At 38.9% G+C, this 20,992-nt stretch overlaps 2 protein-coding genes across 4 annotated transcripts; one reads left to right on the forward strand and one right to left on the reverse strand.

Moving 5' to 3' along the window:
• Positions 1–4,722: 4,722 nt before the first annotated feature.
• tnnt1 (troponin T type 1 (skeletal, slow)) lies at positions 4,723–11,930 on the forward strand. 3 transcript variants are annotated; one of them, XM_054606863.1, is made up of 13 exons: positions 4,723–4,800; positions 4,911–4,982; positions 5,277–5,294; positions 7,328–7,360; positions 7,845–7,866; positions 7,999–8,059; positions 8,849–8,965; positions 9,545–9,622; positions 9,863–9,976; positions 10,058–10,167; positions 10,253–10,343; positions 11,557–11,597; positions 11,711–11,930. In XM_054606863.1, exons 1-13 carry the CDS (start codon positions 4,746–4,748, stop codon positions 11,754–11,756), a joined length of 858 nt encoding a protein of 285 aa, XP_054462838.1. In that variant the 5' UTR covers positions 4,723–4,745; the 3' UTR covers positions 11,757–11,930. The 3 variants fall into 3 exon arrangements, with proteins under 3 accessions (XP_054462838.1, XP_054462839.1, XP_054462840.1); XM_054606864.1 differs by lacking the exon at positions 7,328–7,360; XM_054606865.1 differs by lacking the exons at positions 5,277–5,294; positions 7,328–7,360.
• Positions 11,931–15,686: 3,756 nt separating this feature from the next.
• Positions 15,687–19,836, reverse strand: syt5a (synaptotagmin Va). Its single transcript, XM_054606862.1, has 9 exons — positions 19,680–19,836; positions 19,265–19,279; positions 18,533–18,714; positions 17,108–17,194; positions 16,790–16,957; positions 16,521–16,688; positions 16,275–16,392; positions 16,026–16,159; positions 15,687–15,896 (listed from the first exon to the last, which is right to left on the reverse strand). The coding sequence occupies exons 1-9, from the start codon at positions 19,834–19,836 to the stop codon at positions 15,687–15,689; spliced, it is 1,239 nt and encodes a 412-aa protein (XP_054462837.1).
• Positions 19,837–20,992: the final 1,156 nt, after the last annotated feature.

Here is a 20,992-nt window from a genome sequence, read left to right on the forward strand (position 1 = left end):
TAGGCTTTGGTATGTATGTGTGTGTGTGTGCTGTGTGGCTGTGTGGCTTTTCTGTGTGTCTGATTGTTCCTTTGCCTCTATGGTCACTTCCAACCACAGACACAAATGCTAACAGTCTGAGTTCAGGCTAGCTAACTTGCATATTATTTTCTTCCTGCCACACCTTTAATAACAGACTTATCATACCTAAATTGTTTTCCCTGTCAAGCAACACAACTGCTATTTTCCCAAATAGTAATTTCTAGGAGATGAAAAGACATTACACAACCTAAACCCAATTCTGACCTACTTGAGCTAGCTGTACACCGCTCTCTCTCTCCAATCTAGAATATTTTGATAGTTTACGGTAGCCTCTCTTTAACACTAATGAGGTATTGTTTCACACCCATTGTCCTTTAATACACACACACACACACACACACACACACACACACACACACACACACACACACACACACACACACACACACACACACACACACACACACACTCATTGCCCTTGACTAAAATTAACCCTGATAAGGACTGAGCCTGTTGTCTGTTGGAACTTGAATCCTCTCCCAAATCCCCTGAGTCACTCAGCCCCGCCTTTGGATTCATCATTCATCCATCCGTCATTTCCCCCCTCCACCCCTCTCTCCATCCATCACGTACTTATTCATAGGTCTTACCTTCACATACCTTTTGAGTAAGGCCTTCTATCTCCGATTAAGACACACTGCACAAGCCTTTGAGCGAGGCACTAGAGTGATTCTTATGATAAAAAGCCTTTCCCCTACTGATACTTTGTGTCCCTTAAGTATATTGCTCTACTCTTAGTAGTAGATATAAAAAGTTACAAATTATATTTCAAAATCATACTGTTTTGCTTCCTTAAAGAATTAGTCCAACATATTGAATAAACACTATTTTTGTTGCAGCGAGGTAGATGAGACACATGGGGGCTGCAGAAACATGTTTTTGACTTACTGTATGGCCTTTTAAGTTGCGAATTTGTTAAAAAAAGTTATTATTTGCACATCCATCAGTTGTGGAGCAGCATTATCATTCATTCTGAGTTGTGTTTCCAATATTCACTCTCTTTTAGCTGCAATTTTGGTCTCCACCAACTCCTAAGGAAAATATATAGCTCGTTAGCCGCTTAATCCTTCACTATGTTCACCAGCTAGTCTCTAACCGTGTCTTCCTTGTGAGCAGACACAGTTAGAGACTAGCCTTTTTTTATGCAAACAGCTTCCTGCTTGCCCAAAAACGCCATGAGAGCGGTGAGAGTGAACAAATCTGTAAGGTTGCAGACTGGACCGTTAAACCAGGAGCTGAAACTAACTATAAAGCTCTGTAAAGCCGAGGGGATTCAGGTGATAATTCTGTTGGTTCATCACTGTGTGGGACCCCTTTCACATTTCTATTTGATATATTGGTAATATAAATGCTTCAATCAATAAAAAAACAGAAGTAAATAATTCAGGTGCATGTTTGGACAGAGCCAGGCTGTTTTTACCTGTTTCCAGTCTTAATGCTAAGCTAAGCTTAGCATAAAATCTTAATATTTACCTTACAGACATTAAAGTGGTATAACTCTTCTCATTTAACTCTCAGTAAGAAAGAGAATAAGCTGATTTCCCGAAATGTCGAACTTAAGATTTATTTTGCTGATGCTTGATAATGAAAAGAAACTCTGGAACAAGTAAAACACTTTTGAAATTGAAGTGAAAAAGGGTGAAGGCCTGAGCCGATTGCTGTCTCTGTTCGTATGAACAGAAACAGAGTTGATCAATAACAGCACATGGAAGATTGAAGACTTGTTTATTTGCTGTTGAAAGGACTGTTAGTGTCTGGCTTTGCCAAGCTGCTGCGTCTGGCATGGCATTGGATATGACAGCAGACAGTGTAGAGAGAGGGCAGAGCTTTTGACGAAAGTTACAGCATCGATAAATTCAAGTGCACAGGGCCACTATAAATTCCTCCTGATGATGGACAGATAGAGTGGAGGAGAAGATGGTAGGACATGACAGTGTGTAGAGGGATAATGCAAAGGAATGGTGATGTCTGAAGATGTTTCTCTTTGTTTAAAATCGTCATTTTAACAGAAACAGCCTCTTTCAAGCTGTTTGGGGTTTTGTCAGAATGTCTAACACAATGTAGAAATATGTTTGACCACATAATAGAGTATTTGAGCTGATCATCAAATCATCTTATTTTTTAGAAGCCCCGGGACAGAGGGAGAAAGGGTGAGTGAGGACAAAAGGGGTGAGAGGTGGGGTGGCGGGAACTCAGAAAGTGAGAGAAACTCTATCTGCCCTGGTCTTTCTGTGTTTAACCCATGTCACATTCTCACCTGTTGCCGCTCCATAATTCTCCCTGCATCCCCTGCCAGGAAGCTGTCACTCGGCATACACCCACTATGTCTGTGCGTGGTTTTACGCAAGGACAATGGCAGCTCAGAGGGACAATTTATAGCCAAAACTATGTCAGTGTGCATTGTGGCTTATCTGTGTGTTTCCCTGTCTCCAAAGTGATTAATCAGAGGAGAGACTGTGGCTACCCGTGATTTAACGATGATGACTCACTCACATACTTATGCACAGCCAAGCCTGTATTTATGTCAGTGTTTTAAAACACCTCATATGGTATTACTAACCACACCTTTGATGTTTGTAGTCTGTATAACTAGGACTTCAAGGCAACTTCCTTAGACACAAAGTACAGCTGAGGGTGATTTGAATTGTGTTAGTGTTGCAGGTATTTTTGCCATAAACCAAATAATTGGACATCTTGAAATTTTGACCTGATGATGGTGCTAGGTCAAGCTGTCACGCCTTATCCTGAGGCAAACATAAACCTCTGTTTACAATTTAATGCATCCGTTGAAGAGTTGTTTCACTAAAAACCACACGTCAACCTCATTGTGGCAATTGAGGAAAAGTCAGGGAATCACCAAAGTCAATTTTATTCATTGTCTGAAAACCATGAATGTGTGTTCCAATTTTTTTGGGCAATCCACCCATTACAAATGTCCCTGCTGTGAGACTAATAAAGGATAATCTTATCTTATCTCTTATCTTATTAGATATAAGGTGAGATTCAATTAGCCTTTTTCCATGTGCATTTTCAATTTGCACACAAAAAAAATCAAGTTTTAAAAGTAAAAAAAATGTTTAGTCAACTTTTGGAGTTACACAGAAAGGAACCCGAACATCGGTCTCCTGGGTCAAAGTCCTGTGTTTGGTTGCCCCACCCAGACCTTCTTCATATGCTGACTTTGTCACTCTTAGGGCTGGTCTCATCCAGCATTCGTAGCAATACCTACGGAAAATAATGCGCCTTAATTTGAAGATGTTTTTTTCCGTATGTTATCCATGTAATCTTGAAAAAGGAAGTATAACGGTTGCTAAAAAACACACCATGTGGGCCGAAGGGTAGGTAGATGGGTTCAAACAAACAATAATCTTTCAGCCAGGAGGCCGCAGTTCTGTGAGACAAAATTGTCAATGGTGATATTTTTGTCACGTAACTTACGTACTTCAGTAACGGCACTTCTGTGGTTATTTTAACCCAAACAACTATCTATTCCTAAGCCTAACCAGGAACTTTTGTTGCCTAAACCTAACAGAGTTTCCTAGCAGTTTATTTTGAAAAGGCAGTATGCATGTTATGAACGGAAAATGCACAAGGTTATCATGCTAACCGTTGTATGAGGATACGTTGCGCTCTTTAATCTACGTCACCCGAATTCCTCAATTCCACTAGAGGTTGTCACCTAACAATAAACGTAGATATCAGTCGTAATCAGCTGCTTGTACAACCGACCTATGGGGTCATATATAGGGGGAGGGCAGTCTCTTTGAGCTACATTTGGATGGAAAACTGGCTGCTGATGTTATTTACTGAATAAGTGAAAGCCTCTACCTGCTGGTAGGGCAGAAAGAAAAGTCAGAGGTTTACCAAAGTCATTAGAATTCATTCTATGGGCACCACGAATATCTCTGCAAAATATTATGTCCACCAATCCAAAAATGATTGAGAAATTACAATAAAAACTCAAATGTCAAGCTCATGGTGGCTCTAGAAGAAAGGCCAGAGGTACAAAGGCACTCTGTGGACCATGAATGTTTTCCTTGCAATCCGTCCAAAAACTGCTGAGATATTTCATTCTGGACCCCAAGGGTGAACAGACCAACCAACAAACAGACTGGCTGACATTGTCATCCCTCGAGCCAAAGCTTTCTTTTTTTATACTCAAGGATCAGATCAAAGGAATTAAAATAACTTCACTTTTAAGGACAGTTCATTAATCAAAACAGGGCTTCAACTAACTGTTTTTATTGTTATTTGATTATTCTTTCAATGTTGCCAGTAATGATATCACAGAAGCAAAAGTGGCCGCTTCAAATTACATGTTTTGGCTGACCAAAAGTCTAAAACCATATGGTATTCAATTCACCATATGGTATTATCACCTCTGGTATTCAGTTAAGCAAGTTGCCCAATCAATAGGGAAAAAATCAAAAGAGCTTCCCTGAAGATCAACTTCCCTTTTTCCATGTTTATTTTGAATCATCTGAATGTTTCATTGCATCGGTTCCTCCGTCCTGAGATGGTTCTATTCCACTGATTCATTGATCTTCTTGATTTGATTGCTATTTGTTTCTCCTAATTGCAGCCATGTCAGATGTAGAAGAGGAGTACGAGTGAGTAGAGCACCATCCCTAAGTTGTTTATTTCAGCATTTATTCATCCCTGTGATGTTAACTGATATATATATCTCTGTTCCTTTTCCTCATCTCTCCAGGGAGCAGGGTAAGTTCAGTATCCATATTTGTCTTTCACAAACACAATAATCAACTTCAATGACACTTTTTTACGAGACGTGAAAATGTATTTATTTCTCTGGGTCTCCTTTCTCCCAGAGGCTGAAGAGGAGCAGGAGGCCGAGCCCGAGGACGAGGAGGAGCCTGAGCAGGAAGAGGAAGATAGAGCAGGTAAGGTCAGAAAGACTCCCAGAATGCAAAGCAGGCGTACAGTACAGCCGCCTGTCGATTCAAATAAATGTAAACAATAAGCCCGATTTAAAAGGGTTTTGATTATGATAAAATGTCTCACAATAGATACATGTCTTTCCTTGTTGTCTGAAGAAGCTCTCAAAGAGCAAAGCAATGGATCTCTATCTTCTTCATCTTCATAACTTTTGGTGACGCTGTACTAACTCTGACCTATCAACTTCCTCTCTATTCTGCTCTCCCATTGGCTGACACTGTTCTGGTTCGGGCTATCAGACCACCAGGATTACCACGGTACAGTGACAGCATGCACATCATCACTCACACTTTTAGACACTTTTAGACACCATGTATGACTAGCACCAAAACACAATGAAGGTTGAAGTTGTATCTAGCGATGAATTTAGTGGTTAAAGAGAAGGAGTCAATTATTTGCACCTGGTTTTGATCCCAGCTTCGAATGATATTTCACCTGCATTGTATTTCAATTCCAAATGTAAATGGTGAATTAACTCCTCATAACCAGTGTTTTAAAGGTCTAAACAATCAAAACAAAATCAAATAAGGATATTTCGATGATATTGATTCGCCTTAGTTAGTATGAGGAAAGATTTAAAGCTGCACTTAACAAGCTGCACTTAACACAAATGCACATACCAGATGTGAGTTTTAGTTCTACAAGAAGTCCTCTGAGGACTTAGACTGCTGTGAGCAATGCCACCATGTTTTAGAGCAGACGCTATGGCAAACTATATCTACAATTAGTTGAATCCAATCTGCATGAACACAATTATCCACATGCGCATTATGCAATAATGAATGTTCATAGAATGTTCCACAAAACTACATTTCCCTACAGCCAAAGTGGTTGGTACACCTAGAGATCAACGATGAGCTTCTGGAAGTGACAATCCTATTCATACTCTGTGTCAAAGATTATGATTATTAGCCATTATGTCTTTTCTGATATCGTAGAGTATTACTCTTCATACAATGCTTAAGTGTAACTGCGACGTCTATGATTCGTGTTACCATGTATATGTTTACTGCACTTGCGGATGGCTAGTAATCGTATGTGTCCAAAGTTGACATCAAAACAGACCAATTGGGCGGCTCATTTGGAAACTTTTTCTTATATTACGAAAATATTCAACCGAAATGTGTTTCAGAAAACGTTTCAGGCGAGAAATAAGTCATGCACTTGCTGACTCAGTCTTCATTTTAGACAGACAGTTAGTTTTAAAAGTTTTTGGGGTGTTTTGCAATGGTTTATGGGATGAGTAGTTCTTTGGATCTAAAAATAGTTATGTAAACAGTTTAGTATCTTTTTTATTTCTCTGTTTTCCTATTTTTGATTCGTATTCCAAATCAAATATTTTATGGTCATGTTTAATCTTGAAGTTAGTTGGCTTGGTTCCATGCTAAAAACTCTTTATTTAAGGGTTTTCTGAGACATCAATGGAGTGGATGAATGTAAAAAGTCACTTCAGGAACCAGAACTGTTCAAAAAATGGGCTGTCACTGTTGAGCTCTATGAGTGCCACTGAATGGTGTGGCTCTCAATGCATGATGGGAAATGATAGTTTACAAGCAATAGTTAAACATTATGCGAAATGTGCTTATTTGCTTTCTTGGCGAGAGATGCAAAGATTGATAGCTGTCTTGTGACTTAATGGTAAATGTGAAGCCAGAGCCAGCTTAGCTTAGCTCACAAACTGGGAACAGGTAGAAACAGCTAGCTAGTTACCAGCACCTCTAAATTTGTTTTAATTAGTGAGCTTTACCTCTAAAGCTACTGGTAGACAGATTTGTTACCTTTGGACTGAGTTAGGCTAGCTGTCTCCCCGTTTCCAGTCTTTGTGCTAAGCTAAGCTAACTTGCTGCTGGTGGTTGCTTCATATTTATTCTACTGACGTAAGAGTAATATCAAGCTTTAAGCCTACTCTTGAAAAGAAAGTGAATCAGCATTATTTCCAAAATGTCAAACTATTTCCACAAGCTTGCTGCCTGTGCAGTATCAGATATTAACTTGGGACTTATTTCAATCATTCCACACCTCCTCCCTCCTTATCTCCACATGTTTGCTCCCCTTATTGTTTATTTGTCACTCTGTTTTTCCATTCTTTTTCATTTTTTTGTCTCAATCGTCTGGTGCCTGGACTTCCTCCTTTCTTCCTTTTGGTCCTTAACGTCTTCATGTCATACTTCTGAATGTATTTCATTCCCCTCTCAACTCTATCCTTTCATCTTTTCTACATTCTGTCCTGCATTTGTGCATGTGTTATTTTTGTTACCCTCCTTCCATCTTTCATTCTGTCTTCATGTAGCTGATCCGTCAGATCAAGACGCCCAGGAGGAAGGTGAGAATAGTAGAAGTGTGGTTCCTTAAAGGGGTTAAGGTCCCAATTTTCTCCTAAAATTCCACATTGGCTTATTCTGAATTTTTCTTTTCCCTCAAATTAATTATTTAACATGTCATAATTATCCCCAGCTCCTCCTCCTAAGCAATTAAAAACCTGTACCTTCAACAAATCACCCTCATTATTTTATAAAAACATTTAAGATTGTCTTAATAGATGTGGTCAAAAGTTACAGTTTTAATGTAACGCTGGATTAGTGAGGAAATAGTTTTGGTCACATACAAATTATGTTCTTGGTCTTTTCTTTTATTATAACTAATGCTTGATTGGCTTTTCTCATATGCTTGCTGTGCATTCAGTCACATTATTACATTTATTAACAACTTTCAGATTTTCATATTGTCCTACCACATGTTTGGGGGAAACATTTTTATTCACTCTTATAATCATTATTTTTGCTTGTCTTTCTCTCTTTCATCAACAGAGGAGGAGCGCCCCAAACCCAAGTATGTTCACATTATTTTATTATGTTCGGTTGCAGTGGTTCTTTTTTCAACAATGTCAATTCCCCCTTAATCTTATTTGACCCTTTTTTCAAATACTCAAAACTGTCATTCTGTCGTTCCCTTTTTCCTCAGACCCATGGTGCCTCAACTTGCTGCTCCAAAGATTCCCGATGGGGATAGGGTGGATTTTGATGTAAGTCTTGAAAAAGCGATCAGACCAGATCTTTTTTTTTTTCTTCCTCCATTTTGATTTTGCAACAGCATCACAAATCAAATGGTAACCACATCTGTCATTGCTGTAGCTTTAGAAAGTCAGCTCACCTTGAACAATCTGGAGATCGCCTTCTGTTTGGCTTATGTCTGTGTGGCAAAACTTAAGGTGTTGTATCCAAAGTGTCTTTCTGTTCCAAGGTCAAAAATCGCACAAAATCTGTATTTGAACCCCCTGTGTTCTGTTTCTTAAAAAAAAAAAAAAAAAAAAACTACCTATAAATGATCAATATTGTCAACAGCATGCAAATGTATCTTTTGGTACCAGCCGATGCATCAAATCGGCACATACTTGTCTCCAAATGATTCTTGATTCGGTCCAACAATCAGCTGTCAGAGTCCTTACAAGATTGAAGAAATTTGATCGCAGATGCTTTAGCTGCTTTAAGAATCCTGCTGACTTAAAAGGCTTCAAATGGTCTTATTCAGTCTTATTTCTCCTTACTTAAAGATAGCATCCCCCTGACAAAAACAGAAGTAGCTTTTTAACATTAATTATTATGACTAAGAATATCTATTGAAGAAGTTGAAGTAATCCATGGAAAACTGGAAGATAGTTTAAATAGCTTAAAGTGATTTTATCCAGATATTTTCAACTTGTTCCAGACATCCATGAGTTTGACATGGAGGCCTAAATACATAAAGAACCCTAAAGATGGTTCTGTGGTATGGAGATGCTCATTTGGATTTACACGCTCCCTTTTCCCACCAGGACATCCACAGAAAGCGCATGGAAAAGGACTTAATGGAGCTGCATACTCTGATCGACGTCCACTTTGATCAGAGGAAGAAAGACGAGGAAGAGCTCATCGGCCTCAAGGACCGCATTGTAAGTTTACTTGAGGGGCCTTTTACACTTACCTTGTTTGGTTAAATTTCATCGAAAAAACTTTGTGAAGCCAAAAACATCACAAAAAAGACAAGATTAGAAAAAGGCAAAAAAAAGTACACAAATTTGGTATACTTCTTCTCTGTATTAGCCCAACAATCATCTCACAATACCTCCAATTTATTTTCAAAGCCTTTGGAGGGCCCGACCACAAGATAGGGGATAATAATGTCAAATGTAATAACATATAAGTCACAGGTGCCATTTATCTGCATAACATATACTTATGCTGCAATTTCAACAAGAACATTTAGCTGATAATACTTTTTTTTAATGGGTAGAATTCTTAATGCAGGACTCTTACTTGTGGTATTTCTACGTTGTTGTATTCGTACCTTGACTTAAGTTAAGGATCTGAATGCCACTTCCACAACTGCCACACAGTTTGTGAGGGATGGATGTTAATTAATATTTGAATGTATTTTTCAGTTACCAGTTAAGTAAAAACAAAAAAGTTACTTCATGCATAATAAATTGCACTAAAACTTCATATGGCTTCTTCGCTTTGCTTTCCATCAGGAGCATCGTCGCTCAGAGAGAGCTGAGATCCAGAGGGTTCGAGCGGAGAAGGAGAAGGACAGACAGAACAGAATTGCGGTAACACACACATACACACACACCTACCGCCCAGTACACACAGTAATACACTCTACCTAAGCTGTAAACAGGTTCAGGTTATTTCTCTATACCCTCAAACTATGTGAAACTAATGTTTACTTGCATGAAGAGTTGCTCAATAGAACACTACATTAAATCTAATTTTTTCAGCTGCACAACTATACAATGAAAAAAGATTTTTCTCGCTCCTTCATTCCGCAATCCTTCTTCGTCTTTCAGGAGGAACGTCACAGAAAAGAGGACGAGGAAGCCAAGAAGAAGGCTGAAGACGACATTAAGAAGAAGAAAGTGCTGTCTGGCATGGGAGCCAACTTTGGAGGCTTCCTGACCAAGGTCTGCTGTTCCTCTCAGCAGAGCTCATTATAACAACGATGTTGATGATGACTGTTTGAAATTATGTGTTATCTGACCCAGGCAGAGACGAGGAAGGGCAAGCGTCTGACAGGCAGAGAGATCAAGAAGAAGACTCTGTCTGAAAGACGGCACCAGCTAAACATCGACAGCCTGAGGGAGGACGCTCTCAAGTGAGTCTCCACTACCTGTATTGTCATAAATATTAATAAAATAGGAGGCCAAATCCTTTATAAATCATGTCTTTTCGTTTCCAAGGCAAGAGGCCCAGGAGATGTGGAACTGTATCTACCAGCTGGAGTCTGAGAAGTTTGACTACACGGAGTACATGAAGCACCAGAAATACGAGGTACTACTGTTTAGTTGCTTGTTAAGTTACAAAGGGCCCCCTAGTGCACGCTATTTACTTTATATGAAGCAAACACACATACACTATTAAGCTGTATATTTTACAAGCAATTTGTTGGATTTTACATAAGTAAAAAGAAAAAAAGCCTTTTGAAGTTATTTGCAGCATTTCAGATTCATGTCTTTGACAGACACTGTGGGGAAGCACAATCCATGCAATAGAGAAGAGCCATTCTTTTTTTGTAATGGAATCTTGGCTTATGCTAAATAAATAAATACATAAATGTATAATAAATAAAAGACAACAGTGATACATATTGTAAATTCTACCTACTGTTTGTGTTTTTGTTGGGTCATAATATAATGAGTTTCTTTTGGGAGACAAATGTTGTCAGTGATTCTGAGATGTGAATGAAATGATTTGGTTGCAAATGTGTATTTTGGATGTTAGATGAAAGGGTAACTTTGGTATTTTACAATCTGGAAACCCAAGTTTACCATGTTTTTGTGTCTTAGTGACTGATGGGGACAACACTTTTTGAAATTGGTCCAGTATTGAGTGAGAATGCAGTGTCTAAACTGCAACGTAATGGCATGGGGCAACTCCTAACTGTCAATGTACGTCTACTAAAATGTTTTTGCCGCTGACAGGCTCAGATTGTTATAAGTGTCAGACAGCATTATAGAAAGGACCCTACGGAGAAATAAAAGGGTTTTCTTTATCTTTAGCTTGATCCGGTCTGTTTGTTATTGTGTCTAACCAGGTATCACACAAGAAGTCTGGTGAAATCTTGCATCGCATCTTCATTGTCGAAATCAGCTAAATATTCAGCCCTGACATTTAAAATCTATAAGATAACACTAAGCTGCTCTAAGCAAACTCTGACAACACCAGCACTCCTCTTTCCAACTCTCAGTCACTTTTCCACTGTTGTCTTCAGGCATCAAGTCACATGACAAAATCTCAAACAGACCGGAATAAGCAAAAGAAAAACGTTTTATTTCTCCCTGCAGTGTTCTAAATTTAAAATGCAAAAATTGTTGTCCCCATTAGTCATTTAGACAAAAAAACATGATAAAATAGGGTTGAAAAATAACAAATTTAGCTTTTAACCTATATATCCTGAGCTGCATGTTGATGAAAAGAACTGTAAAGAGTTTGAAAACATGAAATTGTATTGACTATGAATTCCCTTTTGCTTGCCCTTCTGCAGATCATCGTGCTGCTGAACAGAATCCAACATGCTCAGAAATTGTGAGTCCCTACTTTTATACAAAATATGATACATCCTCTGTCTATCTGTTCCTACAATCCTTGTTGCATCCTTTCTTACTTTCCTCCTCCTTCCTCCTCTCTCCCTCTCGCAGTAAAAAGATCCATGGGAAAGGGAAGGTGGGCGGTCGCTGGAAGTAAAAGTGAAAACACATTGATAACAAAAAGTGGAAGCAAGGAAGGAATCGCTCTCTGTGGTCTTCTCATGCCAGAGACGCTCTGTAGGCCTTTCCTGTGTGTGTGTAAGAAAGATATTTTAATGTTTCTTGATAATAAAACTACATGCACTCAATTTGGAGTTGTAGTGTGGATCACAATCCCAACATCCCATTGGTCTGTTTTTTAGCTGCTCTACTCTGGTTTACATATATAGTGTGTTGGCATCCAAGAACTCAAACTGCAGTCAGTAGACATCTGCTTTGAATTTTTTGACCCAATTTTACAGCAAAAGCTATAGTGTTTTTGAAGAAAAACCTGTAAAAAAAGACAGTTTCAGGCTTTCATGCTTAGAGGAAATAAAGTCTAAAATCAGTTTATTTATTTAGGCATGGATTTACTCTTGCATCAAGCTCCTAAAAGTCTCTGTGGTTTCCACTCGTAAAACGTGATTCAACTCATTCCAAACCCTCAGCTCTTAATGCACAATCATTGCTGTTATTCAATTCAATTCAATTCAGTTTATTTTGTATAGCCCAGAATCACAAATTACAAATTTGCGACAGAGGATTTGTCATCCAACCATGCAAAGTGAAACAAAGTGTTTTTCTTGTAGATTTACCACTCTCAGAGAATAAATCTCAGAGAATATCCAAGTTTTTTTTACATCTTTACTGTCTAAAATTCTTTTTATGCATCCTATGTAAAAGCTATCACACAGGAAAACAAGACATTATACATTAAAGGTGGTGTAACAGTAGATATGTAGGCCCCTTGAGGGTTTATGTTCTCATCTTTAGAAGTCAATGTATTTAATAATGTGACTTTTATAGGTAGACCAACTACATGTTTTGAATCTGATGCATTAAGCTTTTGCGCAAAACTAAAAATAATGTGGCAATACAATGTGGAAAAGGTAAAAAACAAAGCTAAGGGAAGGGATAAATATAATGACATCCAGACAATAGAGTCCTGATGTTAATAAGACACTTGGAGACGCAGGTGGTGGTGAGTAAATAGTTACATTCTGTGTCGTCCCCAAAAGCCCAGAGGAAACAAACTGTTGCATAACATCGATGATGAGTTCATCAACCCCCATGAAACAAGCTGAGTGCCAGAGATATAAAGAGACAGTATGGAGAAATGTGCATGATGTGTGGAGCTGGGGACATGACCTGTGTCTTGTAGGTGGCTATTTGTTGTGCAATACCAATAATTCATCTTAATCCTTTAATGTAATTATCCTTTAGGTTGCAATATGATGAAAGTAGAAATCTGGTTTTATTTCTACAAATGTTACTACAATCTATATAGGAGGAAGCCATAAGTCCATAAGTTTAAGAAGATGTATTGGCACGTAACTTGTAAATATGGGTAACCTAGTTAAATTTGGTGAACCAAATTTGAAGTGATGCTTGCAGTCAATAACAGTCTTTATTATTAGGATATTGCAGTGAAGAGCTCCCTCAGGTGGGTAAACACTGTCATTGCATCCTGATGAAACTGGAAAGCCTATTAGTTTGGTTAAAGGATTTCAGACATGTAAAATCACCTTGTTTTAAATGAAGTACTCTGTAGAATATAGCGTTTCATTTACAGTACACATGGGTCTTTTTTTTGGTCTTTTTTATATGTTTCTATTAGAGTTTTTTACCCATGCATTTGAATTTTGACCCAGTAATAAGATAAGATAAGATAATCCTTTATTTGTCCCGCAGCGGGGACATTTACAGGATTTACAGCAGCATGGAGTATAGTAATGCAATAATAATGTAATCAATATATATTTTGTCGTAAATCAAACCAACATTTTTTTGAATTAGTGTTTGCTTATTTGCTCACTTATTTTTGGATTATTTACCAAAACAAGTGAATGCTTATTGAGTTATTTTGAGAAACAATATCATCATCTTTCTGTTGGGTCATAAATTGAAAAACAAAACAAGAACTTGGAATTTTTTGACCCAAGTTTGTGTAATGTTTTTTACTTATTCACCAAAAACAACATACGTTATTTTGTCCACTGCTGCAACTGTTTGTTTTGAAAAGTTTACAGTTTATGACCATTTAAGTTTACAGTTTATGACCATTTAAAATAAAATCTACAACAGACAAAGGGATCAACTGAAAATAACGACTGATGAGAAATTATGCCTCCTTGTGAAAAATGATTAGGAACTTTCAAAACTAGTTTAATATCTGTACTTTTAGTTTAGTTGGGCACCCAGATTGTTTACCTTCTGTTTCTTCTCCTCTCCTGTCTGTGGTAATTATGTTCCTCCCCCTCTCTTTAACTCCTACCTCACATGTTTGGCGTGAGACAAGGACTAAAGAGGACACACTGTTAATCCAGTCTTTCACTCACTGCTACGATTCAGGGCACACACACACACACACACACACACACACACACACACACACACATGCATGCACACTGTGACCTCACTGAGATCACTTTCATCAGCGAGCGCTTCGTTGAATGTTAGGACCAGAGTTTGTACAGACAAAAAGCCTCCACATTCAAAGTTGGATTACTGGGATAAATGATAGCAAAATCTCAGGGTGAAGGTTAGTTAGCCTCAGAAAATGATCGTACACGGTTCAGTACTCATGACTGCTCGTACAAAACCCCTGATTGTATTATTATTATTATTATTATTACAGTCCCATTCTGAGAAATGATATGTCATGGATATTTTATGAATCAAATAGATTTTTCTTTAGTTCTTTAACCCTAAATTATGGATTCTAGGTGTGTGTGTGTGTGTGTGTGTGTGTGTGTGAAAATGTGAGAGGGACTTTCTGCTTGTGTGATGCAAATTAAAGGATATCATGTTCCCACATGAGGGTATCATAGCGTGTGTGTGCATGTAAACTCATCCGTCCGTCAGACCATCTGTCATTGTTTGGAAACGTTTTATTCGTTCAGGTACTTATTTACAATCACATTGTAAGTATTGAGAGTCAAAACAGCAATCCTTTTTTATGATATGCAACACACACACACACACACACACACACACACACACACACACACACACACACACACACACACACACACACACACACACACACACACACACACACACACACACACACATCAATATGTGCACCCACCAGACACTCCGAACAGGATCCCCACTCATTCAAACACAAGCACAGACGGGGAACAGACCAAGAATCAGTAAAAACACGTGACTTAATACAATCTATTTCCAGGAAAAATCAAGTTAAGATGGTTTGGAAGATAAGAGAGTCATCAGGGTAAACAAGAGGAAAGAATAATGGAAGAGGGAACTTTAAAGAAGAACATATACACATCAGCTTTGCAGAAAGGCCTAAAGAAAGACTATCAAAGACAATCAAGTTGCATTATGGGAGGTGTAGTTTCCATGTTTTTTAGTAAGAATGTCCCATACGATTTAGATTTATTTTTTTATCTGTCTCCTGCGAGTCTCCCAACTTTAGGAATAGTAAAAATAAATTGCTGGAGTATCACTTTGATGTATTAATAGGTGAGTAATGTAACTAGTAAGTCAATGAGAGCAAATGTTTAGCTTTTCTGTGTATGCATGAGCCAATGCACATTTAACTGAATTGTGCATACTGTAGATTTGTACTAATTTGAGCGTGTTGCAAGAACACACTGTGTTTCCGTAAATTTCTATAGTATGTATTCAAAATATAAATACAATAAATAAACATAAAGCACACATGTAATCATTTAAATAACTCCCCAAATGAAATTTCACAAAAGAAGCTAAAGCTCATTTAGGATTACGATTACAAGTATGAGGTGATTTCATAAAACAGGTGTTTTGTTTTTAAAAGAAAAAATACCCCTCCTATGCAGATGATGGTGTAAACATATATGTGTGTGTGTATGAGTGTGGTTGTGTGAGAGAGTGAGTGTGTTTAGCGGATGGGGGCCTTCAGAGCAGCATCGAGCTCCTCCTCCGTCAGCAGCGTGTGCCACTGGGCCACTGGACGCCTGGGATTGGCCAGCATGTCTGACCAATGGCGTAGCCCGACGCCCGACGCGCCGTAACCGATCCAGCACTTGCCGATGGCGTCGTTGCTGCCGAGCTTGTCGTAGTCGTATACGGTGATCAGAACCTGGATTTTCTGTTCACGGAGACAGCAGAGGAGGAGAAGTTAGACCAAGTTCTTATGTATATTTAAATTCAGACAGATAGGTATGAGAAAATAGTTCTTCCGTGCTGGTGGAATGTGTTCCCTGGGTGGTTTACGAACCTGGATCTGGGAGAAGGGGATCTCAAAGCTAAAGCTCTCATTGAAGTAAGGATTCAGAGTGTTTTGTTTCACCGACGTCTTCTTCTTCTTCAGTCGCTTCCCGTTGTGCTGCAGCACCACCTTGACAAAGGGATCTGATAAAGAGACACAACATCAGACAGTGGATCAGAAGAGCCAGCAGGAAAACCATAACTGCCATCCACTACCTTTCTTAAGTACAAGCATGTGTGCAAGTGTGTGTGTGTTCACCTGACAGTCCTCCAACATCCATTTTTTTCAGGTTCTTGGCTTCCATGATGTTCACCGTTAGCTTACCGGCTGTGGGGACATAACGAAGGGAGATGCAGATATCACCCAGCTTCTCTTGCTGTTGGAGACACAACATGTACATGGATGAGTTTTCACACTGCACAGTGCTTTGATTGATTTAAATATATGGTAATGACTGTTAATTCATTGAATGTTTCAGTATTTGTCCCAAAAACAATCATGTACCTCCTCTTTCTCTCCTCCAACCAGATCCTTCCATTCTTGTATTGGCTGGCCGAGGTCTATACTGTTCATGGGGATCTTGATCTCGCCGATGACGTCGTGTTTACCAAAACGGTCAAAGTCAAACACCTGCAGCACCAAAGTCTGACCTCCCAAGTCACTGTAGGGTATCTAAAGAGGTATGGTGTAGAAAAAATGTTTAATGTTTGTAATGTTTCATTGTAATGCTTTCTGTTCAACATGGTCTCTCTCTCCAGTATCGATGCACAGACCTTAAAGGTGAAGGTCTCATTGAAGACGGGAGAGAGGTTCTTGCGCTGGACTTTGGTCTCAAACTTCTTCTTCTTGTCCGGCAGCATGTAGACCTTGACGTAGGGATCTGATGTCCCACCTAAGTCCATGGCTGCGAGGTCCTGCGCCTGGAGGATGCCGACTATCAGCTGGAGAAGAAAGGGGAGATAAGTTAGACAAGAGTTATTCCTTGGCCCCAAATCCTGACGTTGAGTTTAGCTTTCCTTTCCGTGTTCTTCTGGGAGGTTGGTTCAGTGTGCTAACAAAATACTATGTGCAGGTGTGTGTACAGGGTGTACCTGGTTATCAGTGAAGCTATAGTCCAGCGAGTACTCCAGTTTGCCAAAGTTCTCCTTCTCCTCCTCTTCCTTCCCATCCTCTCCCTCCTAGAAGCCATGCAGCATGATTAGCAGATAACAGACAATGTTATTAAGCTAACACATTTTGTACTCAAGCTCTCATGATATGTTTTAGTGTCTGCAGAGCACTGTGATTCCTGCTATAAGGCCCATCTATTGAATATACAGTAAAAAAGACTTGGTTAAGAGTTTTAAATATTTTGGAGAGGCCTTGGTCTTAAACATACCCTGTGAAGTTTTTAGGCCCTAGTTGAAATGTGTTTTCATCAGTGTTTTTAAAAAAATTACTTTGCAAATATTTTGTAAGTAAGGGAATTCATTCATGTGTTTTGGTTATTATTACTGAATGTGAACATTACTTTTGTGTGATTACAACAAAACTCCACAGGGCACTTTTAAGGTTCCACTGTGGTTTCCCCCCATACCCTTTGAAGATCATACTCACGATAATCACGAACAAGCATCAGGCGTAAAAGCATAGATAAAAAAGATACAGATTATTTTATCCTTTTTGTTTTCCGACATGTAAAGTTTCATCTCAATTCTTTAAAACAAACTGTTTTTCTATATAGATGCTTGCTACCACAAGCTTTGCTGGTCAAAAGGGAACAGCAGCTGTGGCTCAGTCATCCCTTTTGGCTTTTGCGCCCAGTTTAAGCTGCCAATTCGTTCATTACTAGTCTCAACCTGGATAAAAGCCAAACAGCTGTGGACAGTGCAGCTTCTACTGCTGCTAACTCCATCTGTTGGCCTTTTGAGGGTGTGGTCAGCCATGTACTCCCTCTAACACAGGTCCCCAATTGCATCTTTTGACCTGTCGATAAAGTTAGTGGTTACACGAGGAGATTGATGCTACACTCATGCCGGTAGATGAAATATGACGCTATTGCCAGTAGCTGGTTAGCATAAAGGCTGGAAACGGAGGGAATCCGCTTCGTCCAAAAAAAATAAAAAATCCGACATCCAGCACCAGTTTTTTGCACATTTGGACAGAACCATTCTAGCTGTTTCCTCTTTTTCCAGTTTTTGTGCTAAGTTAAGCTAACCAGCTTCTAAAAAACATGAGAGTGGAATCGAACTTCTCATCTAACGCTCTGGAGGAAAGAGAATAAGCATATTTCCCACGTTAATGGGAACTCTAGTCCTTGTACCTTGTACTCAGTCAAACTTAAATTACGAATTACTCTTAACTTCAACTGTTGAGTTTTAGCCCAGCTGAATAAGTGAAAGCATAGAAACCTACTTGAGACAATCTGAGTAGTAGTAAATATTTTACAAAATTCTCCTGCGACTGCATTGGTAGCAGAATTACCATGTGACATCTCGAGAACACACACGACAGGGCCCCTCTAATCCGTCTCTCACCTTCTTGTCATCTCCATCCTCTCCTTCCTTATCCTTCTTCCTGCGCCCTCGTCCTCCCTTCCTCTCACGGACCTTCTTGGGCTTCTGGCCCTTGTTGCAGCACTTCTTGTAGATGCAGAATCCCATGCAGGCAACAAGGGCGAGGACCACGACCACAATGGCTCCCACCGCCCACATGGGCACTTGAAAAACGAGGCAGACAAAAAACATTTAACCTTCAAAGATAATGCTATTAGTGATGAAGGAGTCCTATTTCTCTCCTTACTGGATAAACAACTTGTACTTTGTATTGAACTATACAGCTATACTTTAGAATACGAATAACACAAATATCTGTAACTATAATCTTTATCAACTTTAAAAGCAACCAAAATCTACATCAGCGTACAGTTTAAACACTATCTCTTAATTTGACTGCACACTGACTTTACTAATATTGACTGAAGTAGCATTTCCACTGTCAACTTTGGTTAAATGATATAAAATAATAATAAAAATAAATCATCAGGTATGCACGAATCACGTAGGTGATGTTTTTTTGTATTTAAAAGGCAAAAGGTTGCCGAAACTAAAACTATAACTATAAATATAACTTTGGTTGAACTTTGGTTAAACTTCTCTTGCAGAACAGTCAGTAAATAACTGTTTATTTTGCCAATTGTAGAAGACTAGACACACATTTTTCTTTAAAACAGGAAGAACTGAATGGAACAAGACATGAGATGGACTTACTCTTGAGTTTATATTCTTGAAGAGCGGAGCAGAGCGGTGAGAGAGGACAGAATGAAAAAATGAAAAACATGAGCATGAAAAATGAGATGACATGATGGCTAGATGATGGTATGTAGGTTGTAGAATGATATTTGTGTGTACGTGGGTCTTTGAATGTGCAGGTTTATCTGCTGAACTGGCTTCAATCTTTGACACCCTAGAACAACATTGTAATACTATTGCCACAAGTCGACCTCATGTTTCGTGTTTATTTCATAGGACCAATATAGGACATATTTTCTGAGAGCACACCAAATTGAATTTAGTTTGGTGTACGCTCATGTGCATCAATAGCAGTGAGCATAAGTGTGTTTGCTTTGTCTTTACGTGTGAATTTTGTGTTTGATTTTACATGTTCATTTGTGTGTGTGCTCACTTGGCAGGTGTGTGAGCTCATTGAAGAACTTGTTCTTCATGCTGGAGAACTGGTGGTTGGAGTGGTGTGAGGGAGGTGCGGCGGCCGGCGGGCGCTCCCTCTCCTCCTCCTCAGCCGCCCTGCGGAGCCGCGCCCCGGCCACGCTGACCAATCGCATCGCTGCTCTGTGAAATGGAAGGAGAGCAGACAACAAACAGTCAGCGGATTGGTAATCTCCAAATCAATTTTTGAGACATTAAAACTAGGTTTTCATAAAAAACTCAACCACCAGAGCTTAAACACATTTATTCTCTTTTCAGATATGACCTTCATTCAAACTTCATGCTATTTGACCTTTCACCTGGGTTTAATCCCTTTAATCCTCTGTCACTCGCTTCACTCTCCTGCCTCCCACTATTCACTCTCTAGTTTCAAGCATCTCACGAAAAAAACAACCGACTATCCTCATCAAGGACAACTGCTTTATAAAATTCTGGTCGTGAATGAAATACTCAGTTCCTTTACTTAAGTTAAAGTAGCAATACCAAAATTAAAAAACACTCAAACCTTTGCATTCAAAATTTAACATCTAAACACGTTTAAATATTGTCACTTGTTGCGGTGGGGCCAATTTGAACTGCTTTATACACTGTTGGGTAGTTCAATCTGTAACATGGTGGGCTAATTGTATATTTGTGAGAAAAATCTCAAACTGCAGAGCAACATAGATGTATAATATTATCCCATGTAATGTAGTGGCGTAGAAGTACAACGTAGCATAAAATGGAATTACTCAAGTAAATTCAAGTGCCTTTACAATTCTACTTAAATACATTTCTTAAGTAAATAATTCAGCCTACTACCAGCGTTAGCGTGCTTTAGCCTTCTTACCCAAAAGTTTGAGTAGAGAGTAATTCCATATGTTTTGGACTAAACCATTTTAAAGACATGAGTTTGCAGTTCAACATACAGTGAAACATGCCCTATCCAAATTACTAAATAGCCTAAGATAACTACATTTTTGTGCTAATGCTGAGCAGCTTTTTCAGCTAACCAGTTGAGTAAAGTTTTGTTCAGGGCTTCAGTACACTTTAAAGACACTACACCTGAGAGTTCATATCAGTTTAACCCTTTAATTAGGGCCCACTGTGAATTTACCTTATAAAGATGCAGGCTTAAAAAGGTGTATAAAGTGCAACTAGAAAACTGGATTTACCTTCTGTCAAATAAATCCCTGTCTGTGGTCCTGCGTAGAAGCATAAAGTATGAAGAGATTTCAGTTTATTGGTAATTATGACAATCTCTATTGTACCCGTTCAGTTGTTGCACTCAAA

This window comes from Anoplopoma fimbria, chromosome 11, assembly GCF_027596085.1.
Source record: "Anoplopoma fimbria isolate UVic2021 breed Golden Eagle Sablefish chromosome 11, Afim_UVic_2022, whole genome shotgun sequence".
NCBI classification, from domain to species: domain Eukaryota; kingdom Metazoa; phylum Chordata; class Actinopteri; order Perciformes; family Anoplopomatidae; genus Anoplopoma; species Anoplopoma fimbria.